This window comes from Rana temporaria, chromosome 10, assembly GCF_905171775.1.
Source record: "Rana temporaria chromosome 10, aRanTem1.1, whole genome shotgun sequence".
In the NCBI taxonomy this organism is placed as follows: Eukaryota; Metazoa; Chordata; class Amphibia; order Anura; family Ranidae; genus Rana; species Rana temporaria.
Window position 1 is genome coordinate 150,086,181 of NC_053498.1, and position 18,980 is coordinate 150,105,160.

The 18,980-nt window shown below is 45.9% G+C and overlaps 1 protein-coding gene across 1 annotated transcript in view; it reads left to right on the forward strand.

Moving 5' to 3' along the window:
* Window positions 1-18,980, forward strand: part of NPHP4 (nephrocystin 4) — a 268,250-nt gene that overhangs the window by 230,069 nt on the left and 19,201 nt on the right. Inside the window, exons 21-26 of the mRNA XM_040326547.1 lie at window positions 37-263; window positions 1,243-1,432; window positions 3,008-3,085; window positions 5,844-6,000; window positions 7,884-7,969; window positions 14,192-14,277. Of these exons, the coding sequence (XP_040182481.1) occupies window positions 37-263; window positions 1,243-1,432; window positions 3,008-3,085; window positions 5,844-6,000; window positions 7,884-7,969; window positions 14,192-14,277 (824 nt within the window). The remainder of the gene's footprint in view (window positions 1-36; window positions 264-1,242; window positions 1,433-3,007; window positions 3,086-5,843; window positions 6,001-7,883; window positions 7,970-14,191; window positions 14,278-18,980) is intronic.

Here is an 18,980-nt window from a genome sequence, read left to right on the forward strand (position 1 = left end):
ATTGAGCCGTTTGTCTTTTTTTTTGTTCGTCTCCAGTCTCCACGCGAGGAGCGCACTCAGCACACCAGAGATTTGCAGATCATTGAAGCGTACAGAGAGCGCACCAAAGCAGAGTGTATCTCCGGGATGCTGAATCAGGCCATTACCTCAAATTACACCGTCTACGCCACTCTGGGCACCTCCGAATTCTTCGAGTTTCAGCTGAAAAACCCGTACAACGTGCAGTACACCGTCTCCATCGAGACCGATCAGCCCGACCTCAGGTGAGACCGATCACCCTGACCTCAGGTGAGACCGATCACCCCGACCTCAGGTAAGACCTTTCCTGTCCCGCTTCACCTCTGCCTAAAGAGGACCTGTCACCTACACACAGCTGTGCAATGATTGGGGAGGAACTGTCTATGTAGTCTAATGCTGGCCATACACCTATAGATTATCTGCAGATTTTCTATGGTTAGATGGAAAAAGTGGAACAGATTCCTCCATCTATGCTGAACTGTGTGGATGGAAGAATATCCCACTGGCCCAAGCTTCCATATCTTGCTAGTCGGCCCCGCTGGCTCTCAACCTAAACAATGCTTGCACCCAATCAGAATGTTCAGGTGTTGTGAGAGCCAGCGGGGGCTGACTAGCAAGATATGGAAGCTTGGGAGTGATTCTAACTGTGGTGGTGGGATGGGCTACATGTGACACGACACTGATCACTGCTACCGATCACAGGGAACAGTAGATCAGTGTCCTGTCACAAGGCAGAACAGGGAAATGCCTTGTTTACACTGGCATCTCCCCGTTCTGCAGCTCCGTGAGACGATTGTGGACACCGGCAGACATTGAGTCCGTGGATCACATGGGCACGATCACGGAGCTCGCGGCAGGGGCACGCGCCCGCACAGCGGCAAATTCAAAGCAACGTACCTGTACATTGCTTTGCACAGCCGTGACATTCTGCTGACGTTTAAATACAGGAGGCGGTCGGCGAGCGGGTAAGGACGCAGATGACCGCCCACTCCTTAGCCACCAGCCATTTACAAGTGGCTATCACCGGCAGTAAAATACCGAATGACTTCCTAAAATAGCGCATGTGGTATTTTAGTCGCGGTTTTAGTGAACGCCAAAAGATTTTTATTGAAAAGCGCTGTGCGGTGTCTTACCGATTACTCGGAGGCGGAAAGGTACCTCTGTGTGAATGGAGCCCATCGGCCCGCGTTCATTGCTGATGCGATCGGTGTGTGTTTCTTTCAGGGTGATTGTGGACACACAGGAGTGGAGACATTTTAAACAACTAACAAACACAACAACCCCCATAGAGGAGAATATGTTTCACATCGATCAGCAAAGTCCTTCACCGCAACTCTACCTGAGACCCAAAGAGACCGTCTACGTTCCCTTCGCATACCAGACCTTCTCCTTGGACCATACCACTCTGCTGCAGGTGAGGGAGGTTCTAACTTCTCCTGAACAACAACTGTCTGCTATACAAGAAACTCTTAGTAATATTGCAATGAACGGCGCTGTGAAAATAACAAGAAACGTATAATATAAAAAAATTACAAACAATATTGGAAAAACTATAAAATAAATAACAAAATATAATTCCCATAGATATGTAGCACCCTGGTGTTTTGGGTTGCTATCAAATTTAGTTCACCAGGTAGTACCGTATATACTCGAGTATAAGCCGAGGCACCTAATTTTACCACAAAAAAATGGGAAAACGTATTGACTTGAGTATAAGCCTAGGGTGTCCATCTGCATGCCTCACTGTGTCCATGCCTCACTGTGTCCATGCCTCACTGTGTCCATGCCTCACTGTGTCCATGCCTCACTGTGCCCATGCCTCACTGTGCCCATGCCTCACTGTGCCCATGGCTCACTGTGCCCATGCCTCACTGTGCCCATGCTTCACTGTGCCCATGCCTCATTGTTTCCATGCCTCACTGTCCCCATGCCTCACTGTGCCCATGCCTCACTGTGCCCATGCCTCACTGTGCCCATGCGTCACTGTGCCCAAGCCTCACTGTGTCCAAGCCTCACTGTGTCCAAGCCTCACTATGCCCATGCCTCACTCTGCCCATGACTAGACTAACGTTTAACATCGGAGTATATAGAAGGGGTGCCTGGCTTTGAAAAATCGGTGCTCCCCGGCCGTAGGTCCCCCAGACAAAAAACTTTGCACACTTATAGAGGAGAAATGGGGAAACGTGTGCAAAGCTTGGGGTCCAGGGGACCTATATCCGGTGGGTACTGGGTCCCCAAAGTCCGGGAGATCAGGCGCAAAAAGGTGACTCCAGTATAAGCCGAGGGGGGCATTTTCAGCACAAAAAAAATTGCTGAAAAACACGGCTTATACTCGAGTATATACGGTAATTGTCCTGGTCAATTGTTAGTAGATCCACTGATTCCGCTGTCGTTCGGGACTTGCTGCACCTCCTCTCTTCTGTCGCTAGGTGGCGTTATGCTGGTGACATTAGATAGACAAGGGCTTAGCAAGGTCAGGTTATGAATGGATGGGGTGTCTCAGCCAATTGGCGGGGGTCTCTTTAGTCCCTTTGCCTGCTGGGAGAGCCTATTTATTTGGGTGATCGGGGTTCTGTGCCACCTGGACGTGTTTTATGTTGCCCCGGGCTGCTAGGCTGGAAGCCTGATGCCTATCCTGGGGACACCTGGCTTATAGGCTGTCTGAGGGCCTATCCAGGAGCGGGAGACCGCAGGATTGGAGAAAATCCAAATTTAACACACCTGCTCCCCATTTACACCTGAGACCTTGTAACACTAACGAGCCACATGACACCGGGGGAGGGAAAATTGCAAATTTGGACATTTTCACTTAGGGGTGTACTCACTTTTGTGTGTTGAGTTATTTTGAGGGGACGGCGAATTTACACTGTTATACAATCTGTACACTCACTACACAACATTGGAGCCATTTGTGATTGATCAGAGAGCAGTGAATTTTATTTCTGAGATATGTACGTTGTGTGAGGGATTGTTTTATCTTCTGATGCAGAGTCCCGGAGCTTCCATTTCCGGCACCGGAGCGCCATCACCGTACAAACCCAACACCATGACTTCCAAAATCATTAAGGTAACATATTCTGCTACTGAGAACATGGATGCCATTGCTGTATGTAAATATATATATATATACCCTCACTACCCTCTTTATTAGGTCCCCCTTGCTAGTAGCGGGTTGGACCCCCTTTATTAGGTCCCCCTTGCTAGTAGTGGGTTGAACCCCCTTTATTAGGTCCCCCTTGCTAGAAGTGGGTTGGATCCCCTTTATTAGGTCCCCCTTGCTAGTAGCGGGTTGGACCCCCTTTATTAGGTCCCCCTTGCTAGTAGCGGGTTGGACCCCCTTTATTAGGTCCCCCTTGCTAGTAGCGGGTTGGACCCCCTTTATTAGGTCCCCCTTGCTAGTAGCGGGTTGGACCCCCTTTATTAGGTCCCCCTAGCTAGTAGCGTGTTGGACCCCCTTTATTAGGTCCCCCTTGCTAGTAGCGGGTTGGACCCCCTTTATTAGGTCCCCCTTGCTAGTAGCGGGTTGGACCCCCTTTATTAGACCCTCCTTACTAGTAGCGGATTGGACCCATTTTATTAGGTCCCCCTTGCTAGTAGCGGGTTGGACCCCCTTTATTAGGTCCCCCTTGCTAGTATTGGGTTGGACCCCCTTTATTAGGTCCCCCTTGCTAGTAGCGGGTTGGACCCCCTTTATTAGGTCCCCCTTGCTAGTAGCGTGTTGGACCCCCTTTATTAGGTCCCCCTTGCTAGTAGCGGGTTGGACCCCCTTTATTAGACCCTCCTTACTAGTAGCGGATTGGACCCATTTTATTAGGTCCCCCTTGCTAGTAGCGGGTTGGACCCCCTTTATTAGGTCCCCCTAGCTAGTAGCGGGTTGGACCCCCTTTATTAGGTACACCTTGCTAGTAGCGGGTTGGACCCCCTTTATTAGGCCCCCCTTGCTAGTAGCGGGTTGGACCCCCTTTATTAGGTCCCCCTTGCTAGTAGCGGATTGGACCCCCTTTATTAGGCTGCCTTGCTAGTAGCGGGTTGGACCCCCTTTATTAGGTTGCCTTGCTAGTAGCGGGTTGGACCCCCTTTATTAGGTCCCCCTTGCTAGTAGTGGGTTGGACCCCCTTTATTAGGTCCCCCTTGCTAGTAGTGGGTTGGACCCCCTTTATTAGGTCCCCCTTGCTAGTAGTGGGTTGGACCCCCTTTATTAGGTCCTCCTTGCTAGAAGTGGGTTGGACCCCCTTTATTAGGTCCCCCTTGCTAGAAGTGGGTTGGACCCCCTTTATTAGGTCCTCCTTGCTAGTAGCGGGTTGGACCCCCTTTATTAGGTCACCCTTGCTAGTAGCGGGTTGGACCCCCTTTATTAAGTCCCCCTTGCTAGTAGCAGGTTGGACCCCCTTTATTAGGCCCCCCTTGCTAGTAGCGGGTTGGACCCCCTTTATTGGGTCCTCCTTGCTAGTAGCGGGTTGGACCCCCTTTATTAGGTCCCCCTTGCTAGTAGCGGGTTGGACCCCCTTTATTAGGTCCCCCTTGCTAGTAGCGGGTTGGACCCCCTTTATTAGGTCCCCTTGCTAGTAGCGGGTTGGACCCCCTTTATTAGGTCCCACTTGCTAGTAGCGGGTTGGACCCCCTTTATTAGGTCCCCCTTGCTAGTAGCGGGTTGGACCCCCTTTATTAGGTCCTCCTTGCTAGTAGCGGGTTGGACCCCCTTTATTAGGTCCCCCTTGCTAGTAGCGGGTTGGACCCCCTTTATTAGGTCCCCCTTGCTAGTAGCGGGTTGGACCCTCTTTATTAGGTCCCCCTTGCTAGTAGCGGGTTGGACCCCCTTTATTAGGTTCCCCTTGCTAGTAGCGGGTTGGACCCCCTTTATTAGGTCCCCCTTGCTAGTAGAAGGTTGGACCCCCTTTATTAGGTCCCCCTTGCTAGTAGCGGGTTGGACCCCCTTTATTAGGTCCCCCTTGCTAGTAGTGGGTTGGACCCCCTTTATTAGGTCCCCCTTGCTAGTAGCGGATTGGACCCCCTTTATTAGGTCCCCCTTGCTAGTAGAAGGTTGGACCCCCTTTATTAGGTCCTCCTTGCTAGTAGCGGGTTGGACCCCCTTTATTAGGTCCCCCTTGCTAGTAGAAGGTTGGACCCCATTTATTAGGTCCCCCTTGCTAGTAGCGGGTTGGACCCTCTTTATTAGGTCCCCCTTGCTAGTAGCGGGTTGGACCCCCTTTATTAGGTTCCCCTTGCTAGTAGCGGGTTGGACCCCCTTTATTAGGTCCCCCTTGCTAGTAGAAGGTTGGACCCCCTTTATTAGGTCCTCCTTGCTAGTAGCGGGTTGGACCCCCTTTATTAGGTCCCCCTTGCTAGTAGAAGGTTGGACCCCATTTATTAGGTCCCCCTTGCTAGTAGCGGGTTGGATCCCCTGTATTATGTCCCCCTTGCTAGTAGCGGGTTGGACCCCCTTTATTAGGCCCCCCTTGCTAGTAGCGGGTTGGACCCCCTGTATTATTCCCATTGGAGGACAGGGACCTCTTTGTCCAGTGGTGAGATGATTGGAGGTCTGTGACATGTGACATTATCTTGCTGGGAGGAGCCATCAGAAGATGGGAGGGGACACTGGAGTCATAAAGGGATGGACATGGTCAGCAACAATACTCAGGGGGGCCCAAAGTGTGAATCTACCTAGAGGGGACACAGAACAGCAATACCATAATACAGACAGAGGGTCCGACTACTTACCTGCTGACTAAGAGAGAGATCACATTGTGAGAGATCCGGACATTGACTGTAACAGTGTCACTGGGATCCGGAACTCTAATACTGCCGTTTGTGTCCATTCTGCGCAGGTCTCCTTTAAGACGTCCGACGGAAAGCCGATCGCCATTCTCCGGGTGAATGTGGAGCCTCAGCCTCACGTTGTCGATCAGACATTCCGATTTTATCACCCGGAGTTGACGTTCTTGAAAAAGTCCATCCGACTGCCGCCGTGGTTTTCCCTTCCAGGTAAGAAGAGGCCGGCCCACTTTTACAAGGACGTCCAATGTCGTTTTTAAAGTGATTCTAAACCTATTTTAACCTCTTCAATACCGGGGGGGGGGGCACTTTCACCCCCCCCCTTCCTTCCCGGGCCAATTTTCAGATCTCAGCATTGAATGACAATTGCGCGGTCATGCTACACTGTCCATAGATGAGATTTTTATCATTTTGTTCCCACAAATAGAGCTTTCTTTTGGTGGTATTTATTCACAAATCATTTTTTTCTTTTTTTGCGATATAAGCGGAAAAAAAAGAGCGGAAATTTTGAAAAATCAATATTTTCTACTTTCTTTTTTGAAAGAAATCTAATAAAATCGAATTTTGTCACAAATTTAAACCAAAATGTATTCCGCTGCAGGTCTTTGGTAAAAAAAAAATCCTGTTAAGTGTATAATGATTGGTTTGTGTGATCAGACAGAAGTGCGCCGATGATCATGTACAGAAGTGCGCAGATGATCATGTACAGAAGTGCGCAGATGATCATTGGGACATGTGGTTTTCAGTGGCGGCTGGTGCTCAAATTTTTTTTGGGGGGCGCAAACAAACAAAAAAAAACATCAATTGCAGCCTCACTGTGCCCATCAATTGTCGCCACTATGCCATGCCATCAAACACAGCCACTGTGCCCATCAATTGTCACTTCTGTGCCATGCCATTGTCGCCACTGTGCCCATCAATTTTCGCCACTGTGCCCATCAATTGTCGCCACTGTGCCATGCCAAACGCAGCCACTGTTCCATCAATTGTCGCCACTGTGCCATGCCATTGTCACCACTGTGCCCATCAATTGTCACCACTGTGCCATGCCAAACGCAGCCACTGTGCCATCAATTGTTGCCATTGTGCCATGCCATTGTCGCCACTGTGCCCATCAATTGTCGCCACTGTGCCATGCCAACGCAGCCACTGTGCCATCAATTGTTGCCACTGTGCCATGCAATTGTCACCACTGTGCCCATCAATTGTCACCACTGTGCAATGCCAAACGCAGCCATTGTGCCCATCAATTGTCGCCACTGTGCCCATCAATTGTCGCCACTGTGCCCATCAATTGTCGCCACTGTGCTATGCCAATGCAGCCACTGTGCCATCAATTGTTGCCACTGTGCCATGCAATTGTCACCACTGTGCCCATCATTTGTCGCCACTGTGCCATGCCAAACGCAGCCACTATGCCATTGTCACCACTGTGCCCATCAATTGTCACCACTGTGCCATACCAAACGCAGCCACTGTGCCCATCAATTGTCGCCACTGTGCCCATCAATTGTCGCCACTGTGCCCATCAATTGTCGCCACTGTGCCCATCAATTGTCGCCACTGTGCCCATCAATTGTGGCCACTGTGCTATGCCAAATGCAGCCACTGTGCCATGCCATTGTCGCCACTGTGCCCATCAATTGTCGCCACTGTGCCATGCCATTGTCACCACTGTGCCTATCAATTGCCGCCAGTTTTTCCTGTAAAATGCCACCAGATTGCCCCAAAATGCTGCCAGATTGACAACTTCTATGTGAGGAGAGAAGAGCCGATCGCCTAGCAACCGGCTCTCTATTTACATTACATAAGGGCTGTGATTGGACAAATTAAACCTGAGAGTGTGACCTTTCAGCCCATATTCATTATATAACTATAGCTGGAATATGTTTTGGCAAATACCCGAAAAAACTACAATTGTGCCCGTGTCCAAATATATATATATATACCGGGTATATATATGGACCTACCTGTCCATCATCAGGAGAACAATAGGGGGGATGTATACAGGACATTGTGTTTCATTTGATTGCAGAGTTCCTATTTATTGTTTTCCTGAAACCTACAAATATGAAATGCGTTTTTTATCCCAGGGGCTCCGGTTGGAACGCCGGGAGGGGAACCGGAACTGTTTGCCCGCTGCAGTGACCCCAACGTCATCTGTGACACCAAGAAACTGGTATAGTGAACATTTCTTCCTTTTGTCCTGAATGAGGGTCAGAGGTCATTTCTTATTGTAAAATGGCTTGTTATTCAAAACGCTCGTTACCCGCGTTATTCGTAAACCGAGGTTCCTCTGTACTAACCTGTGTAAAAATGATTTACAGTATATACACACCTACTCCCCGGTGTCAGCCAGGAGCAGCTGCAGGGGAGAGGAGAGAGCGCCCGACAACGGCTGGGAAAGTCAGGTGCGATGACGTCACCCATAGGCTTCCATGTCCCTACTGTTGTCGAGCGTTCGCCCTCCTCTTCCCTGCAGCTGCCCCTGGCTGGCACAGGGGAGCCGGATCATGTCCAGACATGATTTTATTTATAAAAAATATATAAAAAAGGGGGGCCCTGGGGACCTCCTGGCCCCTTACAAAAAAAGGGGGGGGGGTTGCCATCCGGGCCCCTTACAGGTGTGCTGCCTGTACCCCCTTGATGGCGGCCCTGACTGTGCCGCTAACTATACAAGTGAATGTCCTATGCTGCCTCTGATCAGTTCTGGACTAGAGGTCGACTGATTATCAGCGGCCACAACTCACTTTTTTTAGTAGTATCGGTCAAAGAAACTGACAGATATTACTTCAGGGGGTTCGACCGGGATGATGCTCGCAGCTGCAGGTATCACCTCGGTACCGTTCTTTAGAGTGGATGGTCGACTTTCTGTTATTACAAGCAATAGGAGGGGACATTACCCCCCTCTTGCTGCCTTCCACAGCATGCCCGGCTCTCCTGTCCCACGGGGGGGGGGGGGCTGCCTGAGCAACCAGCCAGCATGTCCGCCGGCTGGCCGAAGACCCGAAAACAAAGCCAATGCTTCGTTCGGGTCTCGGATCTAGTAACCTGGGATGTTACCCCCCCCCCCCCACTCCCGCTGCTTTCCGCCGCTCGCCCAGGATCTTCCATCCCACCGGGAGGCCTGAGCAACCAGCTGGCACATCCAAAGCCGAATTTTCATTCGGGTCTCGGATCTAGTAACCCGGAAGCAATGTCATGACATCACTTCCTGAATTTTTGACCTCTTAAAGGCGCCAAAATATAAAGTATTGAAAAACGCAGATCTTGATGTTTTGAATACTTTGAAGGGGTTTGGTATCTTATAGATCCCCGATCTTTCCATAATGAGTTCCCATCAATGCCTATCACTGTCACAAGGGATGTTTACATTAACCGTGACAAAAAACATTTAAAATGACAATGTAGAATTTTTATTTATTTTTTAAATGTACAAAATATCTGCAAAAATCATATCGGCAGGAGATGTGGCCAAAATATCGGTATTGTATCTGCACCGAAAATCCGATTCTGGACAGTTCATTTGCATCCAGGGACGACATTTCTAGATGCACACAGACTGGCCGCATCCATAACACAGAGTGCTGCTCCGTCATCCGTTTGACTGAATGAAGCCCAACAGAGAACCCCCCCCCAATTACATAAGAAAATGTAACGGCACAATTCACGACCAATCAGCTACTAAATAAATATATGGGAAACAAGCATCAATTTCATCCGATGAATAAATAATTTTGTGTATCAATTCATATATTAAATACATTAAATGAATAAATATGTGCAATCAATCACATTTGAAGCACTGGACACATTGAACAATCACTTCACATCATTTGGATGAATTAATTTTATGGATTTCAGTAGATTTTATTGGAAATATTTTATTACATGTTTTATTTATGATGTGTTGCACATCTATATATATTTATTTATTATATAAATTGATACATGTATATTTATTTATTCAATTTATTATATGAATTGATACATGTATATTTATTTATTCAATTTATTTATTATTTGAATTGATACATGTATATTTATTTATTCAATTTATTTATTATATGAATTGATACATGTATATTTATTTATTCAGTTTATTTATTATTTGAATTGATACATGTATATTTATTTATTATATGAATTGATACATGTATATTTATTTATTCAATTTATTATATGAATTGATACATGTATATTTATTTATTCAATTTATTTATTATTTGAATTGATACATGTATATTTATTTATTCAATTTATTTATTATATGAATTGATACATGTATATTTATTTATTCAGTTTATTTATTATTTGAATTGATACATGTATATTTATTTATTCAATTTATTTATTATATGAATTGATACATGTATATTTATTTATTCAGTTTATTTATTATTTGAATTGATACATGTATATTTATTTATTCAATTTATTTATTTTTTGAATGGATACATGTATATTTATTTATTCAATTTATTATATGAATTGATACATGTATATTTATTTATTCGTCGGATAATATTGATGCACTTGTTTTCTTTTTTTTTTAATATATATATTTATTTGGTGAATGGGAATTTGTTGCTACATTTTCTTATGAATTTGTAGTCGAGGGATAATGCTTGATACCTCTTTAGATAAAAGCTGCTACTCTTTATATTAGAGGGGTCTGTGGCACAGATATATATATATATTTATAGGTTTAATGGCTGTGTGTTGAGTTATTTTGAGGGGACGGCAAATCTACACCGTTATACAAGCTGTACACTCACTACACAACATTGTAGATACAAAGTGTCATTTCTTCAGTGTTGTCACATGAAAAGATACAAGAAAAGATTCACACAAATGTGACTGAGGGGTGTACTTACTTTTGTGAAATGCGCTCGCTCTCTCTCTCTCTCTCTCTCTCTCTGTATATATATATATATATATATATATATACAGTGCCTTGAAAAAGTATTCATACCCCTTGAAATTCCCCACATTTTCTCATGTTACAACCAAAAACATAAACATATTTTATGTGAGAGACACAAAGTGTCACATAATTGTGAAGTGGAAGGAAAATGATACAAATAAATCTGTGAAAAGTGTGGGGGGGGGGGGGGGGGGGCATTTGTATGGCGCCCCCCGGAGTCAATACTTTGTAGAACCCCCTTTCTCTACAAGTATTTTTGGGGGTGTCTCTACCAGCTTTGCACATCTAGAGAGGGACATTTCTCCTCCATTCTTCTCTGTAAAATATCTCATCTCTGTCAGATTGGATGGAGAGCGTCTGTGATCAGCAATTTTCAAGTCTTGCCACAGATTCTCAATGGGATTTAGGTCTGGACTGTGACTGGGCCATTCTAACACATGAATAGGCTTTGATCTAAACCATTCCATTGTAGCTCTGGCTGTACTTTAGGGTCGTTGGGAATGCCAGTCTATTTCCCGCAGCTTATATTCGCAACGCATTGATGTGAACGCCATTAATGTTAAACTATGTCATTTAAACGACTTGCGAATTTGAAAAATCGCAACGGCTCAAATTCGCAATAGAATTCGCAGCAGTGTGAACCGGCCCTAAAAGTATCGGTTTTAGGTATTCGAGTACGAGTAGCGACACTTGTGCAAATACTTGGTATCTGTACTGATAGCAGTATCGGTGCAACCCTAGCAATAATGATAAAATAATAATTCCAAAAGTTCCGGGACAGAATCGGAACTTCTTTGGCAGATATCCGGTGGAATTGAGCCGTATAAATATTTATCTGTTTATCCAGAATTCAGCTTTGATACAATCTGCCTGAATAGAAATAAAAGACAACAGGAAAATGTTTTCATCTTTATCTTCGATACATTTGTGATAATAATCTAACCATGTTTTTTTTAACCTGGAGACATCCCTTTAAATCCCCCATGTAGTTGCTCTGTGTGAATTACATGTGATATATATTTTTTTTCCTGACATTCCAAAGTCCCATTTCAGAGGTTTTCTTCCCCAGCAAAGTTCCGGGACAATCACTCAGTCACTTGTCTGCAGAGAACGGTTGCTGACACAATGCGCGGTGACACCTGGAATAATCACACCGTTTTATCTTGTAGCTTGTCCTATTCTTCTACCTACACTTCCAATCAGCATCACAATCACATGCCGGGCGGCCAGGCGCTGATCTCACTGATGGGAGGATTCTACCAAAGTTAGGTCCGTCTATATTTGGACACGGACACAATTCTCGTACTTTTGGCTCTGTATGTCACCAGAATACAACAAAACAATCCAAATGAATTTTGAAGTGAAGACTTTCAGCTTTAACCACTTAAGCCCCGGACATTTAGGCAGGTAAAGGACCCGGCCAGTTTTTGCGATTCAGCACTGCGTCGCTTTAACTGACAATTGCGCGGTCGTGCGACGTGGCTCCCAAACAAAATTGGCGTCCTTTTTTTCCCACAAATAGAGATTTCTTTTGGTGGTATTTGATCACCTCTGCGGTTTTTATTTTTTGCGCTATAAACAAAAATAGAGCAACAATTTTGAAAACAATTCAATATTTTTTACTTTTTGCTATAATAAATATAATAATATAAAAAAACAAATGTTTTCCTCAGTTTAGGCCGATACGTTTTCTTCTACTTATTTTTGGTAAAAAAAAATCACAATAAGCGTTTATCGATTGGTTTGCGCAAAATTTATAGTGTTTACAAAATAGGGGATAGTTTTATTGCATTTTTATTAATTATTTTTTTTTTACTACTAATGGCGGCGATCAGCGACTTTTTTCGTGACTGCGACATTGCGGCGGGCACTTCGGACAATTTTGACACATTTTTGGGACCATTGTCATTTCACAGCAAAAAATGCATTAAAAATGCACTGATTACTGTGAAAATGACAATTGCAGTTTGGGAGTTAACCACTAGGGGCCGCTGAAGGGGTTAAGTGTGACCTCATCTGTGTTTCTAACTGTAGGGGGGCGGGGCTGGACGTGTGATGTCATCGATTGTGATTCCCTATAACGGAACACACGATCGATGACGGCGCCACAGTGAAGAACGGGAAAGGTGTGTTTACACACACCTCTCCCCGATCTTCAGCTCCGGGGACCGATCGCGGGACTCCAGCGGCGATCGGGTCCCACGGTCACGGAGCTTCGGACCAGGTCGCGGGCGCGCGCACGCAACCCACGGCTGGGCACTTAAAGATGACGTACAGGTACGTGCTTGCGCCCAGCCGTGCCATTCTGCAGGAGGCGGTCCTTAAGTGGTTAATTCAAGAGGTTGAACATAAATATCATAGTACAAATTTTAGGAACTGCAACCATTTTTATACACAGTTTTATATATACTTTTTTTTTATATTTATGTATATTATATTTAAATTTAATTATACTTTTTTTTATATTTATTTATATTATATTAGATTTTAATATATTATATTTATTTATTTTTATATTTATATATATATATATATTTTTATATACAATTTTTCAGGGGCTCAGATGTTATTGGACAAATGAATATAATCATAAAAAAAAGTTATTTTTTTTAAATATTTTGTTGGGAATCCTTTACTGTCAATGACGTCCTGAAGTCTGGAGCCCATGGACATCACCAAAGACCGGCTTTCCTCCTTTCTGGTGCTTTGCCCAGCTCTACCTGCAGCTGTCTTCAGTTGTTCCTTGTTTGTGGGTCTTTCTGCCTTTAGTTTTGCCTTCAGCAAGTAAAATGCTCAATTGGGATGAGATCAGGTGATTGACTCAGCCATTGCAGAATATTCCACTTATTTTCCTTCAGAAGCTCCTGGGTTGCTTTTGCAGTGTGTTTTGGAAACATTGTCCGTCTGCACTGTAAAGCATCGTCCAATCATTGGCTAAATTTGGGCTGACAGTAGATCTCTAAACACTGCAGAATTCATCCGGCTGCTTCTGTCAACTCATCAATAACCACCAATGACCCAGTGCCACAGGAAGCCACGCATGCCCATGCCATCACACTGCAAGCTCCACCATGTGACAACAGGTGACGTTGTGTGCTTTGGATCGTGAGCTCTTCCAAGTCTTCTCCACACTTTTTTCCTCCCGTCATTCTGGTACAGATTAATCTTATGCCCCGTACACACGATCGGAATTTCCGATGTAAAAAGTAATGGCGGCGATCAAAGATTTGTATCATGACTGCGACAATTTAGCGGACACATCGGACACTTTTGACACTACTTTGGGACCATTGTCATTTATACAGCGATCAGTGCTATAAAAATGCACTGATTACTGTGTAAATGACACTGGCAGGGAATGAAGTGTTTTAATGGTTATCGGGCAGTACAGAGGTTAATGAGAGGCTGTGATGCATGCAATCTCCAAAGACAATTGGCAACAAGGTCATTCTGTTTTCTTCCTCTAATTTTTAGGGTCATGGAGAACCCCAAGATGTGTTTGTGAAAGTTGCTGGAGGGCCCAGTCCACAGATCAAGAAGTTCTTTATTGTTCTTTATACGTAAGTCATCCTAAGTGCTATTGACTAATATTGCGATTTTCTATAAATGTTGCTTGCTTTTGGGGTTCAGAGGAGAAATAATCTGGGGATACATAACTACAGATTGCCATGGGTTTGAGGTTGGCCTCTGCTGGAGTTGCTCACCTTGGGATCATGGAGAACACAAGGACTCATTCAGCAGGAGGTAATAATCAGTGCATCCCCCCTATGACATCACTGCCTTATCATGGAAGTACCAAACTTCATCATTGGATTATGTTATGAAGGTGGTGCCATACTTCCCCATTGGGACATCTTATGAAGGAGGCACCATACTTCTCCATTGGGACATCTTATGAAGGAGGTACCATACTTCTCCATTGGGATATCTTATGAAGGAGGCACCATACTTCTCCATTGGGACATCTTATGAAGGAGGTACCATACTTCTCCATTGGGATATCTTATGAAGGAGGTACCATACTTCTCCATTGGGACATCTTATGAAGGAAGCACCATACTTCTACATTGGGACATCTTATGAAGGAGGTACCATACTTCTCCATTGGGACATCTTATGAAGGAAGCACCATACTTAATTGTTGGGATATCTTATGAAGGAGGTACCATACTTCTCCATTGGGATATCTTATGAAGGAGGTACCATACTTCTCCATTGGGACATCTTATGAAGGAAGTACCATACTTCTCCATTGGGACATCTTATGAAGGAGGTACCATACTTCTCCATTGGGATATCTTATGAAGGAAGCACCATACTTCCCCATTGGGATATCTTATAAAAGAGATACCCGACATCATCATTGGGATATCTTATGAAGGAGGTACCATACTTCCCCATTGGGATATCTTAAAAGAAGTACCATACTTCCCCATTGGAATATCTTATGAATGAGATACCATACTTCGTCATAGGGATGTCTTGTGAAGGAGGTACAATACTAACCTATTGGGATATCTTATGAAGGAAGTACCCTACTTCCCCATCGGGATATCTTATGAATGAGATACCATACTTCCCCATTGGGATATTTTATGAAGGAGGTACCATACTTACCCCATTGGGATATCTTATAAAGGAGGTACCATAGTTCCCCATTGGGATATCTTATGAAGGAGGTATCATACTCCCCCATTGGGATATCTCATGAAGGAGGTACCATACTCCCCCATTGGGATATCTCATGAAGGAGGTACCATAGTTCCCCATTGGGATATCTTATGAAGGAGGTATCATACTCCCCCATTGGGATATCTTATGAAGGAGGTACCATACTTACCCCATTGGGATATCTTATGAAGGAGGTACCATACTCCCCCATTGGGATATCTTATGAAGGAGGTACCATACTCCCCCATTGGGATATCTTATGAAGGAGGTACCATACTCCCCCATTGGGATATCTTATGAAGGAAAGTACCATACTTCCCCATTGGGATATCTTATGAAGGAGGTGCCATACTTCCCATTTAGATATCTTATGAAGGAGGTACCATACTCCCCCATATGGATATCTTATGAAGGAGGTACCATACTTCCCCATTGGGATATCTTATGAAGGAGGTACCATACTCCCCCATTGGGATATCTTATGAAGGAGGTACCATACTTCCCCATTGGGATATCTTATGAAGGAGGTACCATACTCCCCCATTGGGATATCTTATGAAGGAGGTGCCATACTCCCCCATTGGGATATCTTATGAAGGAGGTACCATACTCCCCCATTGGGATATCTTATGAAGGAGGTACCATACTACCCCATTGGGATATCTTATGAAGGAGGTACCATACTTCTTCATTGGTATATCACCCAGTAATAAATATACTACTTTATCAGGTCAATGACATCACATTGTGGGGATTATCACTATTTTGCTTCCCATGACTTCAAAAGCAGTATCTCCATTGGATCCTGCTGGGAGCCTGGAGGTTACCCAATAGGGGGCAGTTGGTGCTGTTTTGGGGTTCAGGCTTCTTACGTTATAAGCCTGGTAAGTGGTCCCTTGTATCGGTTTGTACAAGTCCATTCATACACCAGACAAGTCATATATTCCCCCAGTGGAGGGATTATCTACTAAACACCGGTGGGGCAGATTGATCATTAATGGCTGATCTCCAACCACCGACGGATGTCCTTTAGTCTCATTTGTCCCTAGGAAGTCTCCACCTGTGCATACCCCCCATCAGTCTGTAAGGGTGAATAGTGCCAACCTAGAGGGGCTTGCCAGGAGACAATTGCAGATTCCTTGAAAAAGCTCTGAGCCAATTCTCTGAGCAGGGAATTACGTTTCTGGAGAGAAATATGTACAGTTACCGAGTATCTACCACCTCCAGCATTGCCGAGGTTTCATTGTTCCAAGCTTAAAGAAAGTGGAGTTTTGCAAAGCTGCTAAATATTTTACATAGTTTGGTTTATATTAATCCTTTCCAAAGCTTGATAATTCTTCCAGAAGCAAATTTGTGAGGTCAGGCACTGATGTTGGATGAGAAGGCCTGGCTCACAGTCTCCACTCACTGCTTAGCTGATTACAGGAGAGCCACAAGAACTAAATTGACCTTGCCTGAATACAGTGGCGTCACTAGGGTTGGTGTCACCCCCCCACCAACTATAGTCCCCCCTCAGTACAGACCCCCTCCACTAACTACAGATATCCCCCCCGGAGTATAGATCCCCCTCCTTCAGCACACACCCATCCACTAAGTACAGACCCCCCTCCATCAATATAGACCCCCTCCCTCAGTATAAACCGCCCCTCTCAGTGCAGATGCCCCCACCTCCGTGCAGACCCCGCTCAGTACAGCCACCCCCCTCAGTGCAGACCCCCTCCACTAACTACAGATACCCCCCCCCGGAATATAGATCCCCCTCCCTCAGCACAGACCCATCCACTAAGTACAGACCCCCCTCCATCAATATAGACCTCCCCCTCAGTGCAGATGCCCCCACCTCAGTGCAGACCCCGCTCAGTGCAGACCCCCCTCAGTGCAGACCCCCCTCAGTGCAGACCCCCCTCAGTACAGACCCCCCCAGTGCAGACACCCCCAGTGCAGAACCTCGTAGTAAAGACACCCCCCCAATTCAGACACCCCCAGTGCAGACCTCCCAGTACAGACACCCTCCAGTACAGACACCCCCAGTGCAGACCTCCCAGTACAGACACCCCCAGTGCAAACCTCCCAGTGCAGACCTCCCAGTACAGACACCCCTCCCAGTACAGACACCCCTCCCAGTACAGACACCCCTCCCAGTACAGACACCCCTCCCAGTACAGACACCCCTCCCAGTACAGACACTCCTCCCAGTACAGACACTCCTCCCAGTACAGACACCCCTCCCAGTACAGGCAGACCTCCCAGTGCAGACACCCCCCAGCAGTACAGACACCCCCCTCAGTGCCAAACCCCCAAGTACAGAGACCACCAGTAGTACAGACACCCCCAGCAGTACAGACACCCCCCTCAGTGCCAAACCCCCAAGTACAGAGACCACCAGTAGTACAGACACCCCCAGCAGTACAGACACCCCCTTACAGACCTCAGAACAGCAATACACAGCACAGTGTGTGTCTCTCGAGCACTGGCTTCCTCCTCCTCTGTGGATGTAAACAGAGAGGAGGGGAAGGTGTCTTTGTTCTGCTCCGCTGAGGGACACAGCCGTGGCGTGAGTGAGGCACAGGGCAGCAAGCGGTGATAGTGGTGCCGCTACCCCCTCTGGCGGGTGTCACCCGGGTGCGGTCCGCACCCCCCGCACCTGCCTTGCAACGCTTCTGCCTGAATAGCAACCGATCTAGGAGGGTGCTACATAGGGAACATATAAAAATGTTAATTGTGCATAAGCAGTAACCTGAAAGATCTACTTTATGTCTGGAATTCCTCCTGAGAAGAGCAGTGCACTTCCTTGTATGTAAGGGGGGTTTAGGCCCTCCTGTACCTACAACCGCTTGGCTGTATATCAGCAGGAAGAGATCTCAGGCACTGCTGCTTCTGGCTGTTAGTCTCGGGAGATTTGGTGATGTCACTACTGTGCTGCTCAATGTTCTCCTTGCTGAAGGCTGTGGCATAAGGAAGCAAAGCCCTGCCTCTTACCAAGATGGCCGCCTCCATATAGAGACAGTGCAGAACAAGGCATGGTAAGCCAGTAATGCAGGAGCGATGAGCTGCAGGGAGGTCACAGGCACTACTGGTGACTAGTCCCTTGGTCTATGTTGGCCTTTTTTCAGTTCAGTTCCTCTTTAAATCTGAATGGCTAGACTCGACCTTTCTCTGGGTGGTAGATTGTTCCTTGCTTCGCGTTATCCTGCTGGACTTTTCTGTTTTTTTCCGTTAAGTAAAAGTTGATATTTAGAAGTTTGTAAAGGTCACAAAGCGCCTCTGAAAATAACAGTTTGCAGGACACGGCAACACAGAAAATCGGCCAAATGATAACTTTGCCACTCAGACAGGGAATAACTGCCCATTAAATCGAGTTGTCTTGGCTGTTCTGCCACAAAACATCGGCGTGACGGGAAAGGTTAGAGAACGTAAATCCAGGACTTGGAGTCAACCTTTCAGGACAGAATTATCGACAAACCAACGCCACCTGCTAATCCGAGACTTCCTGTACCCCCGGTACTGACCGTCGTTTCCTTATCGTACAATGGCCTTTTGTCAATTTTATTAACCACTTAAGACCGGGACCTTTAGGCAGGTAAAGGACCCG